The sequence below is a fragment of the Zosterops lateralis genome, assembly GCF_965231275.1.
Source record: "Zosterops lateralis genome assembly, chromosome: W".
NCBI classification, from domain to species: domain Eukaryota; kingdom Metazoa; phylum Chordata; class Aves; order Passeriformes; family Zosteropidae; genus Zosterops; species Zosterops lateralis.
The window spans coordinates 20,173,291-20,194,709 of record NC_139801.1 but is presented as its reverse complement, the minus strand read 5'-3'; the positions used below and the strand labels follow the sequence as shown (position 1 = coordinate 20,194,709).

The window sequence follows — 21,419 nt, the reverse complement described above, 5'->3', positions numbered from 1 at the left end:
GTAAATCCCAGCAAAATGCCAATTTCAAAATCTGAATTCCAAGACACTTGATTTATATAGATGTTATGAACCTAATCCTTTAAACTGGCTTTGTACATTAAGCACATTTTTATAACTGTAAATTTAATAGTTCCATTTAAAGAAGCAATGCTTCAATACAAGGCTGATGTTGACCTTGCACAAAACAGGATAGAATTCTTTTTAGCTCTTACTGATAAACAAGGAGATAAAATCCTGTTGACTGCTTTCTTTTTCTTTTTTTTTTTTTTTAATGAAGTATCATACAACTCTTCAGTTTTTTACTAAAACCCCCAAACAGTTTAGGGAGAGTATTTAGTTGACAGCAAGCATTTCACTAGGCTTCAGTGGTATTCCTATGTTTAGAGCTATGGGCAAACCCCCTGTATTCTTTGAAAACAAGTTTTGAAAAAAAAAAATTAAAATGCAATACTAGATTGAAAAGGAGCTGTATCTTTTCTTACAATAACTTAGTTTGTAATTGTGAGAATTTATCCCAAACTAGTCCGATAGTTTTAAGAGAATCGCATCAGAGAAGCAAAAAGAATTTACTGTACAAAGATGCTTGGCTCAGGCAGTAGTGCAAAGATCCACTGCCCCAGGAGCAAAGTCCCTCTAGAGCCAGCAGTTTGTGCACAGAAACCACGTGACACCTCACCTTCCAAACATGCTTTATAGACACTAAAGAAAACCCCAAGCTCCCCATAACACCAGGCTATAAAAGCATCCACAATAATTTCATCAATCAGTGATAAGCATCAATAATCTGAGAACAAGTCCCAGCTACTACAGAGCATCCTGATTCTTTAAAAATATCATAGCTCAGCAACTTATGCAGTAGTTCCACTGGAATTCCACTTCAAATCCTCCATCCCATCCAGGTGAGCAATGGGCCTTCAGTGAGCAGGATGAGCAGCTGGCCTGACCCCAGCCAGGCTGGACACTCACCTGGGGACAAAGGGGACAGTGGTTCCCCAGGGAGTGGCAGCTGCTCACCTGAGGAACTGCAGTGCAAGGGCCTGGCCACCAAGGAGAATGGGAGGAACTTCCCAAAAATCAGACTTGGTCACTGCTGGGCAGTGCTCCAAGAATGAAATGTGTTGGTAGCTGCTGAACTCTCAGCACTAAAATCCACCAGTGGAGACCCCGCTGCATATTTTACCTGAGAAACAAAAGAAAAACTCAGAGGCAGTTCTGAAAAACTTCATTGTGTAGCTTGTCTCTGAAAACCTACACACAGGTATTTGAGCATCATCAAAATAGGACAATCATACTTTCCCCCAAATATCTTTATAAATATACAAGTGCACAATTAGAAAAGTCCCTCCTTAGATACAGTTAAAAACATATTCTGCCCTCGATATAATTTTGGAAAAATCCTATGCTCTGTTTTATTTATTTTTTTCTTTTTAGCAGTGATAAGTAACTACACATAATCATATCACCAAAAGTGTAGATATGTGGTGTATCCTACTGGCAGCTAAAACAGCTGAATCTACCAGGTTTTACACTGAGATAAGGTTTTCAGCAACCTGACTGGGGCTATGTGTTGCTTTTTTATGGTTACAAAAAAGATTCTGATAATGTAGACCAGCTCGTCTCTGAATTTAACATACCATTTTATTATTTTTGCTTTTATGTTCAAATCAGAACTGCAAATGGAATCCACAGCTGTACTCTTTCAACAGAAATGTATTTTCTTACCCATATAAAATATAACCTAGAAATCTCCAACTCCTTTCATGTGAGTTGCCATCTTAAACAAAAAGGGGTGAAAAAAAAAGAAAGAACATAAGAAAATAAGATATATACCCTACTGTTTAACACTGTTTACAGATCTTGGTAGTTGGGGTAATAAGATACAGTATGTGGATTTTTTTAGCAACAGCTTTAAAATTGGATATTTTTACACCATCTCATTTAATCAAAACCAGTATTCCTTCATGACCATTGCCAATTTGGATGATAAATTCTTCCCAAAGCACATCCATTTCATTGTAAATAAAACAATTCATTAATTCTTTGGCATCAGAAGAATCATACAGCTGCAATTGCTCCATTGTGTCGAGAACGAGACCTTTCCAAAGTTACTCGTTTGTTATCTGTAACAAAAAGAGAGGAAAAAACAAATCACCACAAGATTTGAAACACGGATAATGCAATATCAAGAGGTTTTCAAACAGTCCTGAAAATCATTCTGAATGATATGTAAATAAGTAAGTAGGAGACTGGATCAGAGAAGTTTCATGCTGCAGCTGCCAGACTGAGTTCAAGAGTTCTGCAATCAGCAATAAATTACTTTCTTGATCAGAGAAGCTGGGTGATAAAAACATTAGGAGAATCCTGAAACACAGTCCCCTTGGAAACAGCACATAATAAATAAAATTCTGGGTAAAAATCTTTCAAATTTTATAAATAATTTATGCACAGAATCCCTGGAAAAATACGTTTTAAGTTTTATGAGACTGACCAGTGCTGTGGTGAAAACCTGGTAGATGCTCCAAGTCAAAAAGCCCAAACACTTCTCACTATAATTTGGTAGAGTGTTAAAAATAGAACAGTCAAATCAGCCATTTCCTAAGCATTTCCTGATGGTGCAACATGAACAACTTTTAGTATAAAATATTACACAGTAATTATTGCAATGAATAATAAATACGTCTCTATCACAGGAAAACAATCACCAAGTACCGGTCACACTCCGAAATGCCTTTACAATAAAATTTTAAAGCCATGAATACACACACACACACACAAAGGGGCAGAAGATTAACCCCCACTTGGTGTTCTGCAGGTTTGCATCTTTCTTTTTGACAATAAGTTCCTGCCATGCAAATTTTTTCTTTTTTTCTTTGGTGGCTGCTTCCTTTTGACCTCTTCCTTCATGTCCCATTCAGGTGCTGCTCTGCATCACTTCCATCCCTACACTGCTGCAGCACCAGGATGTCCCAAAAGAGGGCTGGGACTTTTACGCAGGGCTGGAATATCATAAAGAAGTTGATGCCTTTTGGGGCTACCTAAAAACAGAGGCCAGGAAGAATGAAAGGAATAAAAAGCAGTTATATTTACTGAAGGGCCTTCAGGTACATTTTTGGCAGATGGAGCCCCCCAGGGGCTACATCCAAAAATGGACTTCAGGTCACGGGTTTTTACACTTTTATAAGTTTGGTCCATTTGCATATTAGGGGTTCATCTTCCAATTACAGCTTCAGGTAATGAAGTCATTTACCCTAAGTTTGCTCCCCTCAACTTACTTTGGTTTACATCTCTTGGGGCCTGAGGCAGTGAGGTGTCCTTGATTCCCAGGCCTGGAGAGGAATTGTTGTGTCTGACCAAAATGGGGAAGCAACAGCTCACACTGTGTATGGAGTTTAGAGTTACACACTAAAGAATTGCAGGATTACAAATATATGAAAAATATAAAAGCTAAAATCCTAAGGCATCAGTCACTTCCAAAGCAAAACACCTGTCAGACACACTGGAGGCACTCAGGTTTCCTCAGCTTTTCCCAAAGATTCAGCTTCCCCTGCCTGCCCAGCCCACCCCAGTCTGTGCCCCTGGCAGTGCCATGCTGAGGGTTGGGCACACAACACGTCTGGGGGTACAAACACGGTCCGTGAGCTGGTTTTTGGCTGAATTTGAGTGTCAGGGGAAAGGCTGGAGCAGGGAGAGAGCTGGGATCCAGCAGTGGCTGTGAACACCTGCAGGGATGGTGCCAAGAGGCAGCAGCCAGGCTCTGTCCAGTGGTGTCCAGCTGGCAACAGGCACAACACAGGACACGACTGTGACCAGCAGGAAACTCCTCCTGACTCTGCAGGGCTCTGGGCACTGCACCAGGAGGTGCTGCAGTCGCCATCCTCAAGAGATATTCCATCCCAGTCCTGGACAAACTCCAGGGAACCAGGCTGGGCACAGTGGGTGGCCAAGGTGACCTCCAGAGGTCCCCTCCAAGCTCAGCCACTGCTCCAACCCAGCAAAGCCAGAAATGGGCCAGGCAATTCAATAAGACAAAGGAAGTCATCTCTGTGATCTGTTTTCTGGACAGAGAACAGAGGCTGCCCATGGAGACTGCAAAATCAGCTTCTCTTTCCCCTGCTCAGTGGAAGTGTCCCCAATGCTATGAGGAATTAACGGCTCCTTTAGCAAGATTATTACTTCTTTTTATAGTTCTGCCTTGCCTCCTTTTCGTAATGAATCTAGCCATGCATAAAGTAGTCAAATTACCCTAAGTCAATCTGTTTTGCACGGAATAAATCTCTCCACTGGTTGCAGCGTCACTAAGCGCTGGCAATTAAAGCACAAAAGAAGGGAAGTCATCAACTCCAATGTGCTGCTGCTCCTCCAAGAGTAAAGAGTGGAATGATACCAGCTCTCAGTGGCCTTCAAGTGCCTTCAACACTAGCTTCAAGCCCATCAACTCTACAGGTTAAAAACAGATTAAGAAAGTCTAAGAACTGTTGATTTATTTATTTATTTATTTATTAAGATTATCTTCTTTCAGTTTTTATTTCCGGCATGGTAGAGACAAACATTGCAAGTGGCAACTCAGCTTCTCCTGTAATTGGAAAGCTGGGCCGAGACTTTAGGAAAACACAAAACCACAAAACAAAATCGTTAAAAAATAGATTTTCCTTCTTCAGGTAATAACAAAGTATTTTCTTAATACATATGTGCTAATTTAAAAGACAGGGTTTGATATTAAATACGAAACTGGATCGGGCTGGCATTTCAGTTACTTGAGCAAGAATTCTTAAAAATCATTAAATTTCTATCACCCTCCACATGCACATTCAGTTATCTCCAACATATGTATTTACCTTTTTAATGTAACAGACTGTATTGAATACAATACAAAGCAAGTCTGGCTCATAAATATGACTGACTATCCTGGCATAAAATTAACTATAACATCAATAAATGGTAAAACTATTTCCTTTTATTATGGGGAGATGGAAAGGGAAAATAAGAGTAAGTTAAAAGTAGTTGAAATGAAATAAAAAATCATTCCCCAAAGGCTCAGGTGTACCTGGAAAACATGCAAACATGACTAGAAAACATGATCATAGGTTCTGTGTGTACCAGTCAGTAACTGAGTAACCCCGCCTACAGGGAAGAGAATTTTATTTCTCACTTTAATCTTAGGAGTCCATTTCTTTTAAAAGCAGGGCACACCCACTCTGCTCCCATTACACACATTATAGTCTATCTGAAAAGTGAATACATGACCTTAAAAGTGACCTCTCAGTCTGCTGAAAGGATCTTTCTCAGAGCAGTGAAGGATTAAAATGGGAAACAAAGCTGATTTTTATATCACAAAATACTCTTCATCTTTTAGCTAGCTGGATCAAATGAAAAGGAAGTAAATCTAAAATTAAATGCTGAGGAATCAAATCAGCAGTTCCTTTTTAGTACACATAACCCTGGAATGCAATAGTGACCATGCAAAAAACAGATGGACTTTGCTATAAAAACAATGCCTTGCTCAAGTCTTCTTGCACTCAGCATAGTACCAAGATGGGAATAAACCATGCAAAATCTATTTTTCCTTTCCTTAATGCTCCTTCCTTAGCTCTGTTATTAAAAGAGAAGTCTCAATAGCTGCCACAGATTTATTAACTCAGTAGCTTGTTATCAACACAGAACTCAGTTATATGAGGAGAAAAATAAATGGTACTTTGCAGGACTGCAGTACTAAGATTAAGTGACTTTTTAATTTAATTTTCTCCTTATCCACTCTTCCAGGTAGTAACTTTATGCTCTCCTAATTATAAACTCTATTTTTTATGAGCAATCAATGCGAGCAATAATATAGATGCTGTGCAGTCCAATTGACTGGTCATGACACCGAGATACCTGATAATGAAAAAGACAGTCTATAAAACCATACCTCAAAGGTACCTGATTGGAATTTGCATTATCCTGCAACAAGAAAAAAAGTTCTCTTGTATCATTATCTCTCAGCTCTGATATTAAAATTACAAATGTGTTACAAACTGCTACCTTGGGCTTGGTACCTTATTTGACTACTTTTTCCCCTCCTAAATCACCTCCCCAAGGTGAAAGAATTGACCTTTCCACAGCTGACAATAATAATAATAAAAGCTGTTTAATGCTTAGAGAAAGGAGGTACTGGTTTGACTTGCCTTGAAAATGATCACTGCAAGAAGGTAGAACTCTCAGCAGTTAATAAAATATTTAAAATTTCATCTTTTTGAAATAGTTTTGACTATGCAAAAGAAACAGAAATGCGTGCTGTAATGGAATTTGAATGGCCTGTGCCTTTGGGAATCAATGAAAGCCTTTGCATCAAACATTTATTTCTTCATTCGTGTAAAATCTTGTTCACTAGGAAATCCTACTGAAACACATCTTGTTTTCATGAGCAACCAAAGGAAAAATACTCATGCAGTCCCAAGCACTGCAGCAAGTAAAACAGAGAAAAGAGTCAGAAAAGCAAGACAATTTCCTACAGGTGTGGAATGATTACAGAAAAAATGAGGAAACTACTCATTTGAGTAGGTTTTAAATGGATAAAGTGTCACAACAGACGGATTCCAAGAATCAAACACTTCATCTGTAATAATGATGACATTGGCATCTACTCTACAGAAAAAGGTGAAAATCTGAATTTCATTTTACAAGTATCACTTTTTTCTGATCAAGGTAACTAAATATTTTCTAGTGTCACTAATTAAAATTGTGACCAGTTAGGTTAAATTCAATTCCCTTGAGCCTGGGTAGCCTCCAGTTTTCTCCTCGAGCTACCCAAGCACAGGGAAAACTGAAGCCAACTTATCATTTGCTGTAACAGCACATTACCAACTGCTTGAAGGAACAACCCAACCTAATAATAATAATAATAATAATAATAATAATAATAATAATTTATTTTATTATTATTATTTTCCTTTATGGACTGCAAGCACCTTCATCACCTTTAGCTTCCCCACAACGAAAGGTAAATTTTTTTGGGAAATAGAATTGATAGAACCTGAGGCAGAAGCAGAACTGATCCAGAGTAAACCAGCAGGGAAGTCCATCCACACCTAGCACCTCTTTAGTAGCTGAACACTGCCTGTGGCATTGCTTGGCCTGTCCCTCTGACATTATTGGAGATCCCAACTGAGAAAAGAGCAAGGAAAGGAAATTTAGAGCATCAGAACTGCTGTCACTGTCTGGAGCAAAACCCTTTTTGAGAGAAAATGGCTCTCCTAACCTCACTTCTGTTAAGATTCAGTCCATCTCTGTGAGATTTGATTTCAAATTGATCTTTCAGAATGTATGGCCTATAGAGAAAAAAAATAGCAATAAGGTAAAAATCAGTTATGGGAGAAATATAGCTGAAATAACACTGCAGAACAGGCTCAGAAATAGCTCTTTTCAAAAGATCCTTATTGCAAAGAGATGAAACAAGCAAATAAAACACTTTTCTAACTGGGTTAAGGGAAACTGTACAGTTAATATATTTTCTATTAATCTTTAAGTATTTAAACCACTCTTATTTCAAGCTAAACATGCCTGGCAAAATCTGAACTCGACCCTTTATAACCATCACACTGGGGCATCTGACATTCACTTGTATTTGATATTTTTGTAACCAAAAATGAGAACACACCAAGTGATCCAACATTCCTGTTCTTAGCTTTTTTTTTTGCTAAACTGAATCTCAAATTCTTGACAATCAAAGTTAAATGCCAGCTAAAAAGGTTATTTTAGCATCAGTTTCAAAGAAAACATCAAGATTTCAAGCAAACCCTGGAGCCGTAAGGTCAAATTCTATAAATCCTGGTTTATTTTGGTTTAGGTCAAGACTTTCATGTGAAAGCTGAATGATAACCTGGGTTTATAAATATTATGATCGAGAAACAGAAACTTACCCTTAGGCCAAAAAAAACCCAAACACAAAAGGTCTTTGGTGTTTGCTTTTTAAAATTTTTTTTTAAAGCCCCAAAATCAAAATAGCATAGCTGAACATATTAATTAATTATAGACACATCATTTGTTAAAAATATGTTCATGGTTTCTGGGATGTTTACAAATATATTGATCTGTAAGGTGTTGAGGAGAAAAAAAGGTTTAAGAAGAAATGAGGAGGAAGAAAAAGCATTAAGGAGAACTGCAGCACTTAGAAGGATGTCTCTGAAGGCTGAATGGTTCCTCCTCCCGAAAAAAAGCAGAAACACACATCTCCTGCATTATCTGCAGGAGTCAGGAGTGTCATGTTCTGTTCATAAACAGTGCCTTCAAAGCTGTTAAGTCATTTACATAACACACAGCACCTTCATTTTAAGGTTTCCAGACTATTCCGTGTGAACAATTTCTCACCAAGAAGATATGTGGCTGTTTGGATCCTCTTTAATTTGCTAAATGTGAAAAATGAGGTTCACCTTTTAGTAAATATTAAGAAATATGTTTAATAAAAAAATTAAGACAATTATGGGATATAAAAAGCAAACTACGGCTGGCCGGGTGACTTGGCATTCAGCCAAGTCCACACTGCTATTTCAGAGACATTCTTTAAATACTTCTTTTATCGCATTAGTTTATGAATATTCATATATTTCTATAAACTAGTTTCTATATTTTAGGAACTGTTTTGCATGGCTCCTCTTTGGGTCTGTTTTTTTAGAGCATGTGTCTTTTGTGTCTGTGTCTTTATTATTGCCTCTAGCTTCGGCTTTGGTTTGTACTTTCTTTAGGTGGTAGATGCTGATAGTTGGTGTATTAATAGCAGGGTTTTCTTTACATGTTCATTGGATGTTATTTTGACTAAACAGACAGTTTAAGCATACTACATTAGTTACTACCACTCTGTCTAATCTTCTTTTATTAATAGCAGAAATAAAAAACTTATATTCTATATTCTTAAAGTTATTAATCATATAGCACACATCTTGCGAAAAGTCAATTTTATAATATACATTTATAACAATTCTCCACTCTTTCTTTTATAATTTTTTTGGCTTTGAGTAATATTTTTTGTTTTTTAGCTTCTATTATTTTCTTTTATGGACATTTACTTTTCAACTTGTCATCACTGATTCTTAAGTTTTTTGCAATCTAATATATTTATTTTTTCTATTATGAATACAATTATCTAATTTGGATGAGTTATAATAGTGACTGTCAATATGGGTATGTATAATGAAGGAACTTTGGTGTTTTTTATATATACAATTTTTATAGTATTTGTAGTATGATTTTGCTGATATTTTATAAGGGAAAAGACAAAGAATGAGTGAAGTGACAGAAAAAGGAATAACAGAGGTTTGATATGGCTTATATTTCTACTTTTTATGCTTATGGGATTGCTACTTACAGCACGAGTATATGATCTTTTTGGTGGCAAGTACAGCGGCTAACCTAGTTTTTCTTTTTTTTTTCTTTTTCTTTTTTTTTTGTTAGCTTTTAGACAAATTGCCTTTGACATTTCTTAACTGTAATTTTTTTTACTGTTTCTTAGGTATTTTTTTACTTAACAGGCACTGGTAATTTCTATTTACTGGGATATATGTACACATACATCACTAAAAGGCAGTAAAGTTTTTTAATCCAAAGGCCAGCTGCAAAGCCTTTTTAGAACTGACAATTAATTGTGCTGGTCAGAGTTGCACTTTGAGTAAAACTAAAATAACTGCATCTTTAATTTAGCTATTCAATGTACTGCGATTCTTTTGCATGATTATTTTACTGAAATTAGGGTGTTATTTTTTTTAGGGAATTATTTTTGATACTTTTTAATTTTTGAAAGCCTTTACTTTTTTAACTGTAACTAGGATTAAAAGGAAATTTAAAGAGAAAGAAAAAAATTACTCAACAACAAAATAACTAACTACAGAGTGGAAAAAAACCAGAAACTACTTTTACTTCTTTACTTCTTTCTTTTTTATTAAAGTATTTATGGACTATTCTTAACTTGTTAACTTAATAAATATTCTGATGTTAGAGCTTTATTATATTGAAGGGTTTTGGTGGGCAGATCTTCAGCTCAGCCTATTTTTAGGGCAGGAAGACAATGAATTTTTGTTATTCTAGAAGATTTCTCTTCACTATTTTAGGAGAACTCAGAAAGATACATACACTATAGGATTCATTTTTATTTAAGGCAAAAACACTATTTTAATTTGTTATGCATTGACTTGAGAGATTAGATACTTTTTAGAAACTTTGATGAGAACTCTTTTTGACAGCAATTAGCACTACTAGTTTTGTGAGATAGGCCTTATTTGCAACTAGCTGGAAAAAACAGTTTTTGCAAAATTTATAATAATTTATTAAGCAGAGGAAGAAACAAAATTACTAAAAAATTTTGCATATACTACAATAATATTTTTAAGCAACAAGTATTTTGTCATTTATACTATTTCTCCTTATACTTCACAAGAAAAATCTGACATTTTCTTATATAAAAGAGAAAACTAAAACACTTTTAAAAGTCTTTTAACAAAGATACACAAAGAACTCTTTAAAAAAGAAAAAAAAAAACAAACCAAAAAAACTTTCTCAACTAATATCTACATCTTAACCTTTGTCTAAGAGGCGAATGACAAAGTTTTTTACTTTATAAAGTTATATAATTAGTACCTTAAATTATTTTTGACCTACCTATTTAGTAGATCAAATCTGTATATTTCTTCTTATGACTTCTAAATAGTAGAAGAAAAATTTGCTCTTGAGAATAAACTTGACAGAACTAGATTTCTATTAGCAATTATTTGTACTTTTTTGTGGGGACAACACTGCCAGCATAACTGAAGAATGTTCTGTATTGGTTACAAATATCTGCATGTTTGTGTGTGTACACAAAGGAATCACAGCTACTGTATTAACTTTGACACAGTACCAGTTTAGTTGAAAACTCTTTTTTTAATTACTACTCTGCTGGGTAGTAGTTCACCCTATATTCTGTGAGCACTAACATATCCTCTTGGTATTTCACATAGGCGCTTTTATTTGCTTTTCTTTTTTAAACAAAACAGATTAATAAGTAATAAAATGTCTTTAAGTTAGTATGAAAGAACTACTTTAAACACACACAAAAAAATAGGGAAAATAAAAGAGGCAAAACCATATTGTTTGTTCTGTAAGGTATAAAACCTAAAATAAATTAGCCAAAATGTTAGGAATATGGAGCCAGACCTCTTCTTGTGATTTTTATGTACTTGCAATATTAAAGAGTGGAGCGTCATAAACACTTTCAAAAAACAATATTACATATTTCAATTTCAATTTTCCACACTTGTAGAATTACTTGAAAGTCCATTTCCTTTGTAGCTGTGAAGAAACAGAGGTAGGATTTGACAGACTGGACTGATTTTTAAGTGTTATGCAGAGAAGTAAAACAGAGAAAGTCCTTTGTCTAAAACTTTTAAATTTACTTGAGTTTTTTTTAGGTTATCATCACTTAGCTCTGTTTAAAATTCATATTGGTATCACTTGGTTTAGATGCTACAGTGTATTCTTGGGTTCTCACACCAGTCTCTTGATCTTGCTGGCATTGATTCAAAACTTGCAGTTTTAGTTTTTCAGCCATACTGCAGCTTCAGTTGTCTGCAATATTTGAAAAAGTATCTTCCCACTGTGGGGTTAAAGAACTTCCCCTCCCATTTTTGCAATTGTGAAGCTATACTTTCTTAACATTAATTTCTTTTTACTTCATAAACAACAGTTTTATAATTTAAACATTATCTTATAGGGTGTTATTTTCAGGTTCTAATTTGGGTTGCACTTGGACTCTCAACACACATTTCACTTATGGCATTTGAGTATTAATTTTGTTTTAAAAAATTCTCAATAACAAAAAAATTCTAATTTTATTAATAATTCTTTTTTCTTTTTTATCATATTCTTTAAACTTCTAATTCTTTTTTATCAAACACCAGAACTCTCACAACTCTTTTGACTCTAATCTTCTGTTTTATTAAAACTATTTCTTCTTATTTCTGAGGTCATCCTCTCTGCCTTTGATATCTTATAGCTATCTCTTCAGGCAATTTCAATGCTTCTCCTAAAAAAACCCCAAAATTAAACTAAACAAAAACAACTTCTAAGACCTTTAAAAATTTTCAAAATTCTTAAAAAAACTTTTCAAATCTTTTAACATAAGACTTTCATGTATAACCCTTTTCCTTTTTAAAATTTCTGACTTCTGAAGAAGTCAAAGGGTTATTTAAAAACTCTGTGCTTCTCCCTCTCATAGGAACTTCTAGTAATGGGAATAAATTAATTCTTCTATCTTAGTTTTTTTGTCTTGTAACTTTATGTTGGTATGGTGTTTTTTCTTTAAGAGGAGAAGTTCTTTGGCCATCAGCAGCTGTTGTTATCATGGGGACAGTCTGGTAGAGTTGCCGCAGGCTATGCTGCTGGAACTTGGGCTGGGACATGTTTTGTGTCTATCGGAGGGACCTCCGGCCGTGCGGTTTGGCCTGGCGCAAACACAGGCACGGCAGTTATGGATGGTTGGGCTGCCAGCGGTGCGGGAGCAGCGTGCGAGGGGCAGTTGTTGGTACAGGGGCTGGGGCGGGCGGGATGGCCGAGTACGGGGGCAGTCGGCAGGGGAACAGGGTCGGTCGGGGGGGGCGGCAGGCACAAACACTGGCTCAGCAAGCGCCATGACAGGTGCTGGCGGAGCCACGAACAGCGACTGCACAGCTGGGATGAGCGGCTGCACAGCCAACACAGACAGAAACATGGGCGGGGGCTGCACCCAGCCCCCCTCCCCTTCGTTCTCTGGATCCCAACTCATCTCTTTTTGTTTTTTCCATTTCCTCAAGAATCTACCTGTTCTGCCTCTCCACTCTAACTTACTCTTCTGATAATTCAAACATCATCTTCTCTCCTCTTCTTCCCACAGTACAGGAAACTCCTCTTTTCCAATAATACAACACAAATAAACTCCACAACAAGCACACTTTCTCTTCAGCTGCACTTACTTCCACTTACACAAAGACAACACAAAAAGATTGGTACTTTTTAAAAATTATTTGTTGGTATTTACTCATAGGTATTTGACTAACCTCCCAATGTTCTTGGATTATCACACTTTTCAAGTCTCTAGTGTTTCTTAACTTGGCAGCCTTTTTTAAAGCCCAGGTGTCTTGGGCCTTACACCTGCAAGCCTTTTTGTGTTTTTATCCTCAATCTGGCAAAAAGAAAAATACCTATATTTGGCCAACCCCCAAATGCTCTTAGGTCTTACGTAACCCTTTTAACTCAGCAGCAATTCTAGGTGCTATCGGATCCTTTACTTGACTCTCAACCTCGGAACATTATCCCGTTTTCCCAGTGGTTTGTGCCAGGGAAACCTTTGCTCCCTTCCTTTAAGGGGTCCAACCCCTTATTTGGGACCCCATCCCAATCAGTCTTCTAAGGGGTCCAACCCTTTTCTCTGGGACTCCTGTCCCAGACCAGACCTCTAAGGGGTCCAACCCCTCATTTGGGACCCCGTCCCAATTGGTTGTCTAAAGGGGTCCAACCCCTTTTTCTGGGACCCCGTCCCACACCAGGAGGTTCAAACTTCCCCCCCCCCCAGTATCCCACTTTCCCAGTGGATCGCATAGGAAAACTATCGGCTCCCTTCCTGAGGGGTCCAACCCCTCCCTGGGACTGTCCCAGCCACTCGGGGTTTTTTACAACCCCTCTTTCCTTAGGGACCCCGTCCCAGCCATTCGGGGTTCACTTTCACACTTTTTATCTTTCGCTTTGCTTCTGTGCTGGCCGTTTCTCTCATGAGATAACGAAACCGCAGCGTGAGAAGCCACACCACACTTGTTTCACCAGTCTGGGGTACCCAGCCAGTGTCCCATTCACACACCACACAGACCCCCTTTAACCCGCTCCCCTGAAAAATACTTACAATCCGTTTTCTTTCTCAGGTTCTTCGTGCACGAGGTTTTTACGGAGCAAAAAAATACTGCAGTTTTAGGGAGCCTTTTCCCTTTTTCTTACTTGCTTTTTCTTTCTCCTTGCTTGTCTCTTTGGATGTTTACTTGCAATCCGCAATTCTCACTAGGAAAAACAAAGTTTTGGGCTGCCAAAAACTCAGGCGGGGCGTCTCCCTTGCTCTGGATTTCTTGAGGTTTCAGGGATGAGGTATATCCCAGCAAGAGCCCCCAAATTGTGAAAAACGAGGTTCACTTTTTGGTAAATTTTAAGAAACATGTTTAATAAAAAAATTAAGACAATTAGGAGATAAAAAAAGCAAAGTACAGCCGGCTGGGTGACTTGGCATTCAGCCAAGTCCACACCTTGCTATTTCAGAGACATTCTTTAAATACCCTTTCTATTGCATTAGTTTATGAATATTCATATATTTCCATATTCCAGGAACTGTTTTGCATGGTCCCTCCTTGGGTCCGCCTTTTTAGAGCATGCATGTTTCGTGGCTGTGTCTTTATTATCGTCTCCAGCTTGGGCCTTGGTCCATACTTTCTTCAGGTGGTAGATGCTGATAGTTGGTATATCAGTAGCAGAGTCTTCTTTACATGTTCATTGGATGTTATCCCGACCAAACAGACAGTTTAAGCATACTTACATCAGTTACTACCACTCTGCTCAATCTTCTTTTACTAATAGCAGAAATAAAAAACTTATATCCTATATTCTTAAAGTTATTAATCATATAGCACATATCTTGCGAAAAGCCAATTTTATAATATACATTTATAACACTAAATAAATTTGTTAATACCCAGCAGCACTGTAGTACAGAAGCCGGTCTAAAATACAGAGATTTAAAGAATTTAAGCCCTTCCACAAAAGAGTTTGTCGTGGTTTGAAAGCAAAATGAGTGAGAAGCTCCAAGTCAGAGATACAATTTAATAAGAAGAAAGGTAAAGAGGTAGAAATAAAATAAAATAAATGCAATAACACAAAGGATCACTGACAGAGTCAGAATACAACCTGAGCAGGGTGGTGGAAGCAGTCCAGATGAGGTGTTCTTCCTGAAGCAGTGATCCTGTAGAAAGGTCTGGTAGCTCTGGTCCTCTGGGAATCCAGTAGGTACGGGCTGCTTGTACTGTTTCAAATCCCAGATTATATCCAGGTGAGAATGCTTGGCTCCTCCCCCTGGGTGGAGCATCTCACAATGGGATGATGAGTGTGAAGTGCGTCCTTGATGGCCCATTAAGCAGAGATAACTCCTGGAGGGAGTTATCTGTGAGTCACGGGCAAGGCGTTGATGGGCCATTAGCAGAAGACAGCCCAACACTAGAGCCCTGCCCCACTTGGTTTCAACAGTTCATGAAGATGGTGATAGAATAAATACTTTGTGTACATCCTACACTACAACCCAGGACAGAGTTTTACTCAGATTAAAAGGGAACAAAGCCATGTCTAATCTTTGTGCTTCCACTCAGACCCAGCTTGCTGGGCACTGTTAATTGCAGCCTTTGAGTCATAGGAAAATGCAGAACATCAGTAGAAAACCCATTTATTTGTGTCCTGTGTGTTAGACACAAAAATGCTTTAAAATGGAATAATGTGGGAAGTTTTAATGCTAAATGGCATGTGTGATGACATTTACCAGTTCAGCACAATCCAGCTGTGACCACAGCCAATACAGCGTGGCAGCACAACAAAGGTCACACTTCTGCAACCCAAACTGAGGATATTGGCCATCTTTATCATCATTCCAATAAAGAAATAAATACTTACCCTATTTAGAGATGAAGTTTCATATTTGTAAGATGAAAAATGGATTTGTAAACCCTATTTTCAAGTAATCAGTTTAAAGGAAATTTCACAATTGCTTACTCTGAGCCTTAAGATTTCAAAACAACCCAAAAACAAAGAAAGAATTGGCCCAATAAGATAAGATTCCTTAAACCTTTACATGATCTATTTAATATTTTAACTTGCCTTTGCTTTCTTTGTTAATAGTACCACTTGGGATGTGCAGTGAAAACTCTTCCCCAAGAGTTGCAGTGGAAAAGCCTTAGCAGGAGACAGCACATGCCTGCCTTGGGGGTTACAAGACAAATCAATCTATTTTTCTCCTTTCCTCCAAGGGTAATTGGTCTTTAAAATTACAGAGAAAAATAGACCTTCATGTCAGTACAATGCAGGCACATATACAGCCATTTTCCATTTCTTTTTCAGTTGGAATTCTCAGCTGAGAGGTAAACTTATAAAGGTGGGAAAATAAGAAGATGAAGAGGAATGATCGCATCAGTTCAAATCCCCTCCAATAACAAGCAGCACTGCGACCAGCATTTGAGGCTGGAATTGACTGAAACCTGCTATGAATAGCTGTCATTCTCCTAGGCAGTATTTTTTTATTCTTGATTGTGATAAAATTTATTTGAATTCTTGTGACAGCCTGTACCACCAGCATTCATGGAGATTTATCACAGAATTTAGTCAAACTGAGGAGTTATAATTATTACTTCATTTCCCATAAAATCTCACTAAGTAATACTGATTTTTACCTTATTCTTCTGAAATTGCCTTTTTCAAGGAGCAATCATGGCTATGAATATCCCTACAATCCTTCTGCTGTGCTGTACACATAATCACATATAGACTCAGTTTCAGCCTTTGAATACTGTTAAATTGTATACAGTGCATTTAAATTGGCTAATAAATTGTTTGATAGCAGTGAAACTCAGCTGACAGTCTTCTTACTTTTCTGATTGCTACTATATCTGATTTGCAATACATTAATCATATCCTACTTTTAATAAAAGACTGTCATGTGAAAATATTTCCCTGTGCATAAAGATAAGCAATCAGCTGAGCTACAACTGATACACAGAAACATGAACAAAGTTGAAAAAAGTCCAAACAACTTAGTGTTTTAAAAACAGAACTAATATTCCCTCAAAACAGTATTAAAAGCACTGAACAGTTCATGTGAACTCGCTCACTGGGAGTGTGTGTACAGGTGTAAAGCAATTATTAGATTTGATATCTGAATGAACTCAGGTTCCCATTAGAGCCTGAATGCTTCAATGACCCTATTTTTTTCCTTCCAATGCTCGCAGACCAGATCAACTTAATTATTCCAGCTAGTGAAACATTTAGGACATAAATGTATGATTTGTTTTAAGCCAAATGAGACAATGAGACAAATGAAAGTACTTCATAAAACAGCTCAAAGAAAAGAATAAGACACATGAGATGATGTGTCAAATCCAGCAAGGTCAGGACTAAGTAACAGTAACAAAGAAAAGGAGAGAGAGATCCTTGGCAATAAAAATACATTTATTCAGATATTTTTTCCCTTGAACCTCTCATTTGTAACCTCTCCTGCATAGAGGAAAGATTTAGCTTATGAATCAGAAGGGCGAAACAAGTTTCAGAGAGTAAATTAACTGTCTGCATTAGTACTGAAAGAATCCAAATCTCAAAACACAGAGATTGTAATTCTTCTTTCATGACTACACACGCACTTCTAGTAGCTGTCCAAAAGCAAAAGTAGAGCCTCTACTCAAAAATACTTCATGTCAGAGAGGTCAGGTTTGCTGCTGTGAAAGCTGTGTTTCTCTGTTTTGATTGTCCCTACTATTTCTCTGCTAAGGAAAAGTGTGTGACACTGCAAAAAATGTGTATTCACATTTTAAACAGATCTGTCTGGTGCTAATAAACTGTATTCTTCATCAATAATATAATTAAAAATGTCCTATTCCCAACTCCCTTATTAACACTTCCACTCCTACAATCTGTACTTGCTTTGAAAGCAAAGTGACCATAAGGTTACAAACCAGGACAAGGAATATAGACAGTAAGGTTCTGAACTTGAAGTGTACAGGGAGCCCTGAAGTTCACATCCCTCATCCCACTGCATTTGTCCTTAAAGGAATCAGGCTGACACCTGAGCAGTCCCTGCCCCTCGCTACTCTCACTAATGAACTGCAAGGGCTGCTGAGCCTGCACTGAGCCTGTTTCTGTCCAGCCACACATTGCCATCATCTCCTCATCCAATCAGAGACTTTTAGGGAAGAAGGAACTCATGGGAGAGCAACACCAGCTTGTGCTGGAGGCACTGCCTGATGTCAGCCTTCACTTGGCACTTCAGACAGAAGGATTCGACCTGACAAAAGGCACAAAAAGCAGGGGAGAAGGCTCCTCGCCTCCTCTCCCAAACTGCCTGATGGAAGTCAATACCAATCCCTTCCCAAAGTCACAAGCAAAAGCTGATAGATGAAAGTCAAAGGGGAAGCTTGCCAGTCATTCCCAACAATATTTTATTAAAGAGTGGCATAAGGATGATGCCTTAGGATTTTAGCTTTTATATTTTCAAATCCTGTACTGCATTAGTGTATAACACCATATAAAGTGTAGTTAACTGTCTTCACATGTTGGTCAGACAAAACAATCCCTCCAGGCCTGAGATCCAAGGACACCCTACAGCCCCAGGCCCCAAAAGTATAAACAAAAGTGAGCTGGGGGGGAGCAGACTGGGGGAATGTGACTTCATTACCTGGAGCTGCAATTGGAAGATTAACCCCTGATATGTAAATGGACCAAACTTATAATTGTCTGAAAAACTCGTGACCATTGTCCATTTTGGGTGTAGCTTCTGGAAGGCTTCTGACTACTCAAGGTGTGCCTACCGAAAGCCTTTAATAAATATGGACTTTATTCTCTTAACCTTGTCCAGCCTGTTCTAGGGAACAACTCCAAGGCTTCATGGGCAGGTTTACCTGGCTGGGATCACCCCACCTGCAAGGCAGCTTCCTCTGTCAGCAGCTCCAACACTGCAGCCACATCTCCCTGCACAGCTGCTTTGGCCCCTGCACACAACATGAAAGCAATGAGCTCAAAGACAGTGAGAAAAGGGAAAGCTCTCTTTGCTCCAAAGGAAATTCTTTCAAAACAGGAGTTGGGTAACGCTCCTGAAAAGCAGGTATTTCCAACTGTTTCATGTAAACTGATTTTTCTCCATACCCAGACAATGGCAATATTCCTTGTAGCCTGCAAAAGTCAGTCTTCTGTACTTTTTATGCATCAGAAAAAAATTCTCTCTATATATAAATAAATAAATATATAACCCACTCTGCAATAATTTGTAGTCTACATGTAAAATGAAATATTTTAAATAACATAATAAAGGCAGAATATCCATATTTTTTAATTAAATAAAATATCAGCATTTTTTATTCATGGCTAGGTTAACATTTACAATTCAGCATTTTGCAATATTTAAGTGAAATTGAATATGCTATGAGAAAACTTAAAACTACATCACTCCTGTATGACTGGTTGGCACAGGCCATGGTTTTCTGTGCCCATCTGCAATTTTACCACAGAACATGAAAGAAAAGCTCCTGTTCCAGCCTGGCAGGATGATCTCCCACCACCTGTTACCTCTCTGCACCTCCCAGCTGAGAATAACTCAATCCTGAAAGTGACTTTTAATCTATATTATTTGCATGTGCAGGTTATGTGAATATGAAACTGTTGCTTATTAAAATAATTAATACAAGAAAGTAATTTAGACTATACATGGCAGGCTCTGAGGTAAAATATATTAACTTTTGAGAACTTAGGAGTCTAATTTCTTTCTTGGCTGAGCACGGACTACTCCATTATGATTCAGTGTGAGAACCCTGTGCTCACAGAAAGCAGAATTTGACCTTTTATGTTCATAATAAATAATAAAAGTATAGAAGCAGTTCATGCTGGGAGAAGGCAGCAAGGTGTCCCTAAATAGCTCAAAATATTTATCAACACTTGTTGATAAATATCTGAGGAGGGTTATTTTATGTGCTGCTCCAAATCCTGAACAACCGCAAAGTCAAACATTCACTTTGTTGTTTTCTCTGCAGATGCAGTGGGACTGAACCAAGCCCCTCCTTCAGCTCCCACAGCATGTGGGAATGTAAAGATTGAAGAAATATATTCACATTCACTTGGGCTGCATGGGAAGCAGCAGCAACACCTCACGCAGAGATACTCATGAAGATATTGAGATTGAAGTTGTTCTTCACGCTTTTCCAGGCTGAAGTGAGACTGAAGGATGAGGCATGGGGAGCTTGGCTGTGTCTGGGGGAGCAGAACAGGCTCAGAACAGGTCACTGAGAGTGCAGAAAAATGAGCAGATTGGGGACAAATCTTGGCCTTCAGCACCTCCTGTCACAGAGGGCTGCCTGGCTAATCAGGATGAGGATTGCTGGGCGATCTTTTGCACTCTCACATGGAAGAGACTTCAGGATCCCCCATCATCTCTTTGATGCCTTTAGACTTGAAAAGAATGCTTTGTGCCACAAAATAAACAGTATTTTTCTTTCTGGTTTTGTTCCTGTGGGAAATCAGGTTGTGATTCGTGTCAATCAAACAGCATATGTGTCTGTGGGCAATGTGGACAGAGACCATGGGATTATTATAAAGAAGAGCTTTAAATCAGCTAAGTAAGGCATGGAAGTGGGATTTAACAAGGCAACTGTATAACAGTAGGCTTTTAGCTAACAGTTTGTTTTAACAACAAAATTGTAATTGTTCGCAAGTAATTAATGTCAGCCTTAACTACCCTGTATAAGTTTTAAACTGTCCTTTGTACAAGTATAGAAGAATTTGTAATCATTTAAAGGGGAACTGGGACTAACATAAACTGAGAGACTTTACAGAGATATTTTGAAACATGCTGATTTTGAGGTTTTGTAACTCAGAGAGGGGCCTCATGCAGACAAGTGTTGGGGCCCTGCTAGCTTTGGGTTGTGTAATGACTGAAAGGAGGCTTGCAAAATGTATGCTGACTAACAGAATATATATGCTTGTTTAAGCAAACTATATAACCAAAAATAATGCTAGTGGAAAAAGATATTTTAAAAGAAGAATGGGGGGGGCTGGAGAGACATCAGAAGACCATCTCAGACCACCTTCCCAACAGACCTTCGAAAACCGCAACTGCTGATTATGAAGAAAAGCAAGCAGAAAATAACTAAAGACTTTGGGAAGTGAAGTGCCAAGAATGGTATAAGAAGACCACAGCTCGAGAGTTGAATTTGTGCGTTGATTGGGGTGGTGACCCCCGTGCACCCGGCGCTGTAATTGCTCACTCTTTTATCGAACAAATTAATAAATTGGTTATATTGCTTCATGCATTGGCAAGTCTAGCTTTTCATTTCTTACATTCCCATTTAGAGATCTCTTTTACAGCACCACTCCAAAACTGGTTTTACCATACAGGCAAAGCAATTATGAATTTGGGTGAAGGAAAACAGTCAGGAGTTTCTCTCTGAGGTGGGAGAGAGTAGGAACTTACACAAATTTTGTTGCTGGATAAAATGATTAGGAAAATACATCCTTAGTGCCACTGAAATCACATTAATCCATCAGCTATTCTTTGCCCTAAGCTGGTAATGTCCTTTAGAATCATGTTTTGCTGTATATAAACACTTTTAACTACAAGTTCCTTCTGTTTCATCCAAGGGAATATTTTTTCACGCTTGAACTAGTTT

The 21,419-nt window shown here is 37.8% G+C and overlaps 1 protein-coding gene across 8 annotated transcripts in view; it reads right to left on the bottom strand.

Moving 5' to 3' along the window:
• Nucleotides 1-245: 245 nt before the first annotated feature.
• The window catches only part of LOC310922121 (protein diaphanous homolog 2-like), a gene marked incomplete at its 5' end in the record, with an annotated part of 248,534 nt that continues 227,360 nt past the window's right edge, over nucleotides 246-21,419 (bottom strand). For 5 of the 8 annotated variants that reach the window (XM_083882507.1, XM_083882514.1, XM_083882511.1 and 2 more), the window contains one exon: nucleotides 18,644-18,752. In XM_083882507.1, the coding sequence (XP_083738633.1) occupies nucleotides 18,673-18,752 (80 nt within the window). In that variant the 3' untranslated portion in view covers nucleotides 18,644-18,672. Of the gene's footprint in view, nucleotides 2,121-18,642; nucleotides 18,753-21,419 lie in introns of those variants that run through there. The other 3 variants (XM_083882510.1, XM_083882509.1, XM_083882516.1) reach the window with 2 other exon arrangements.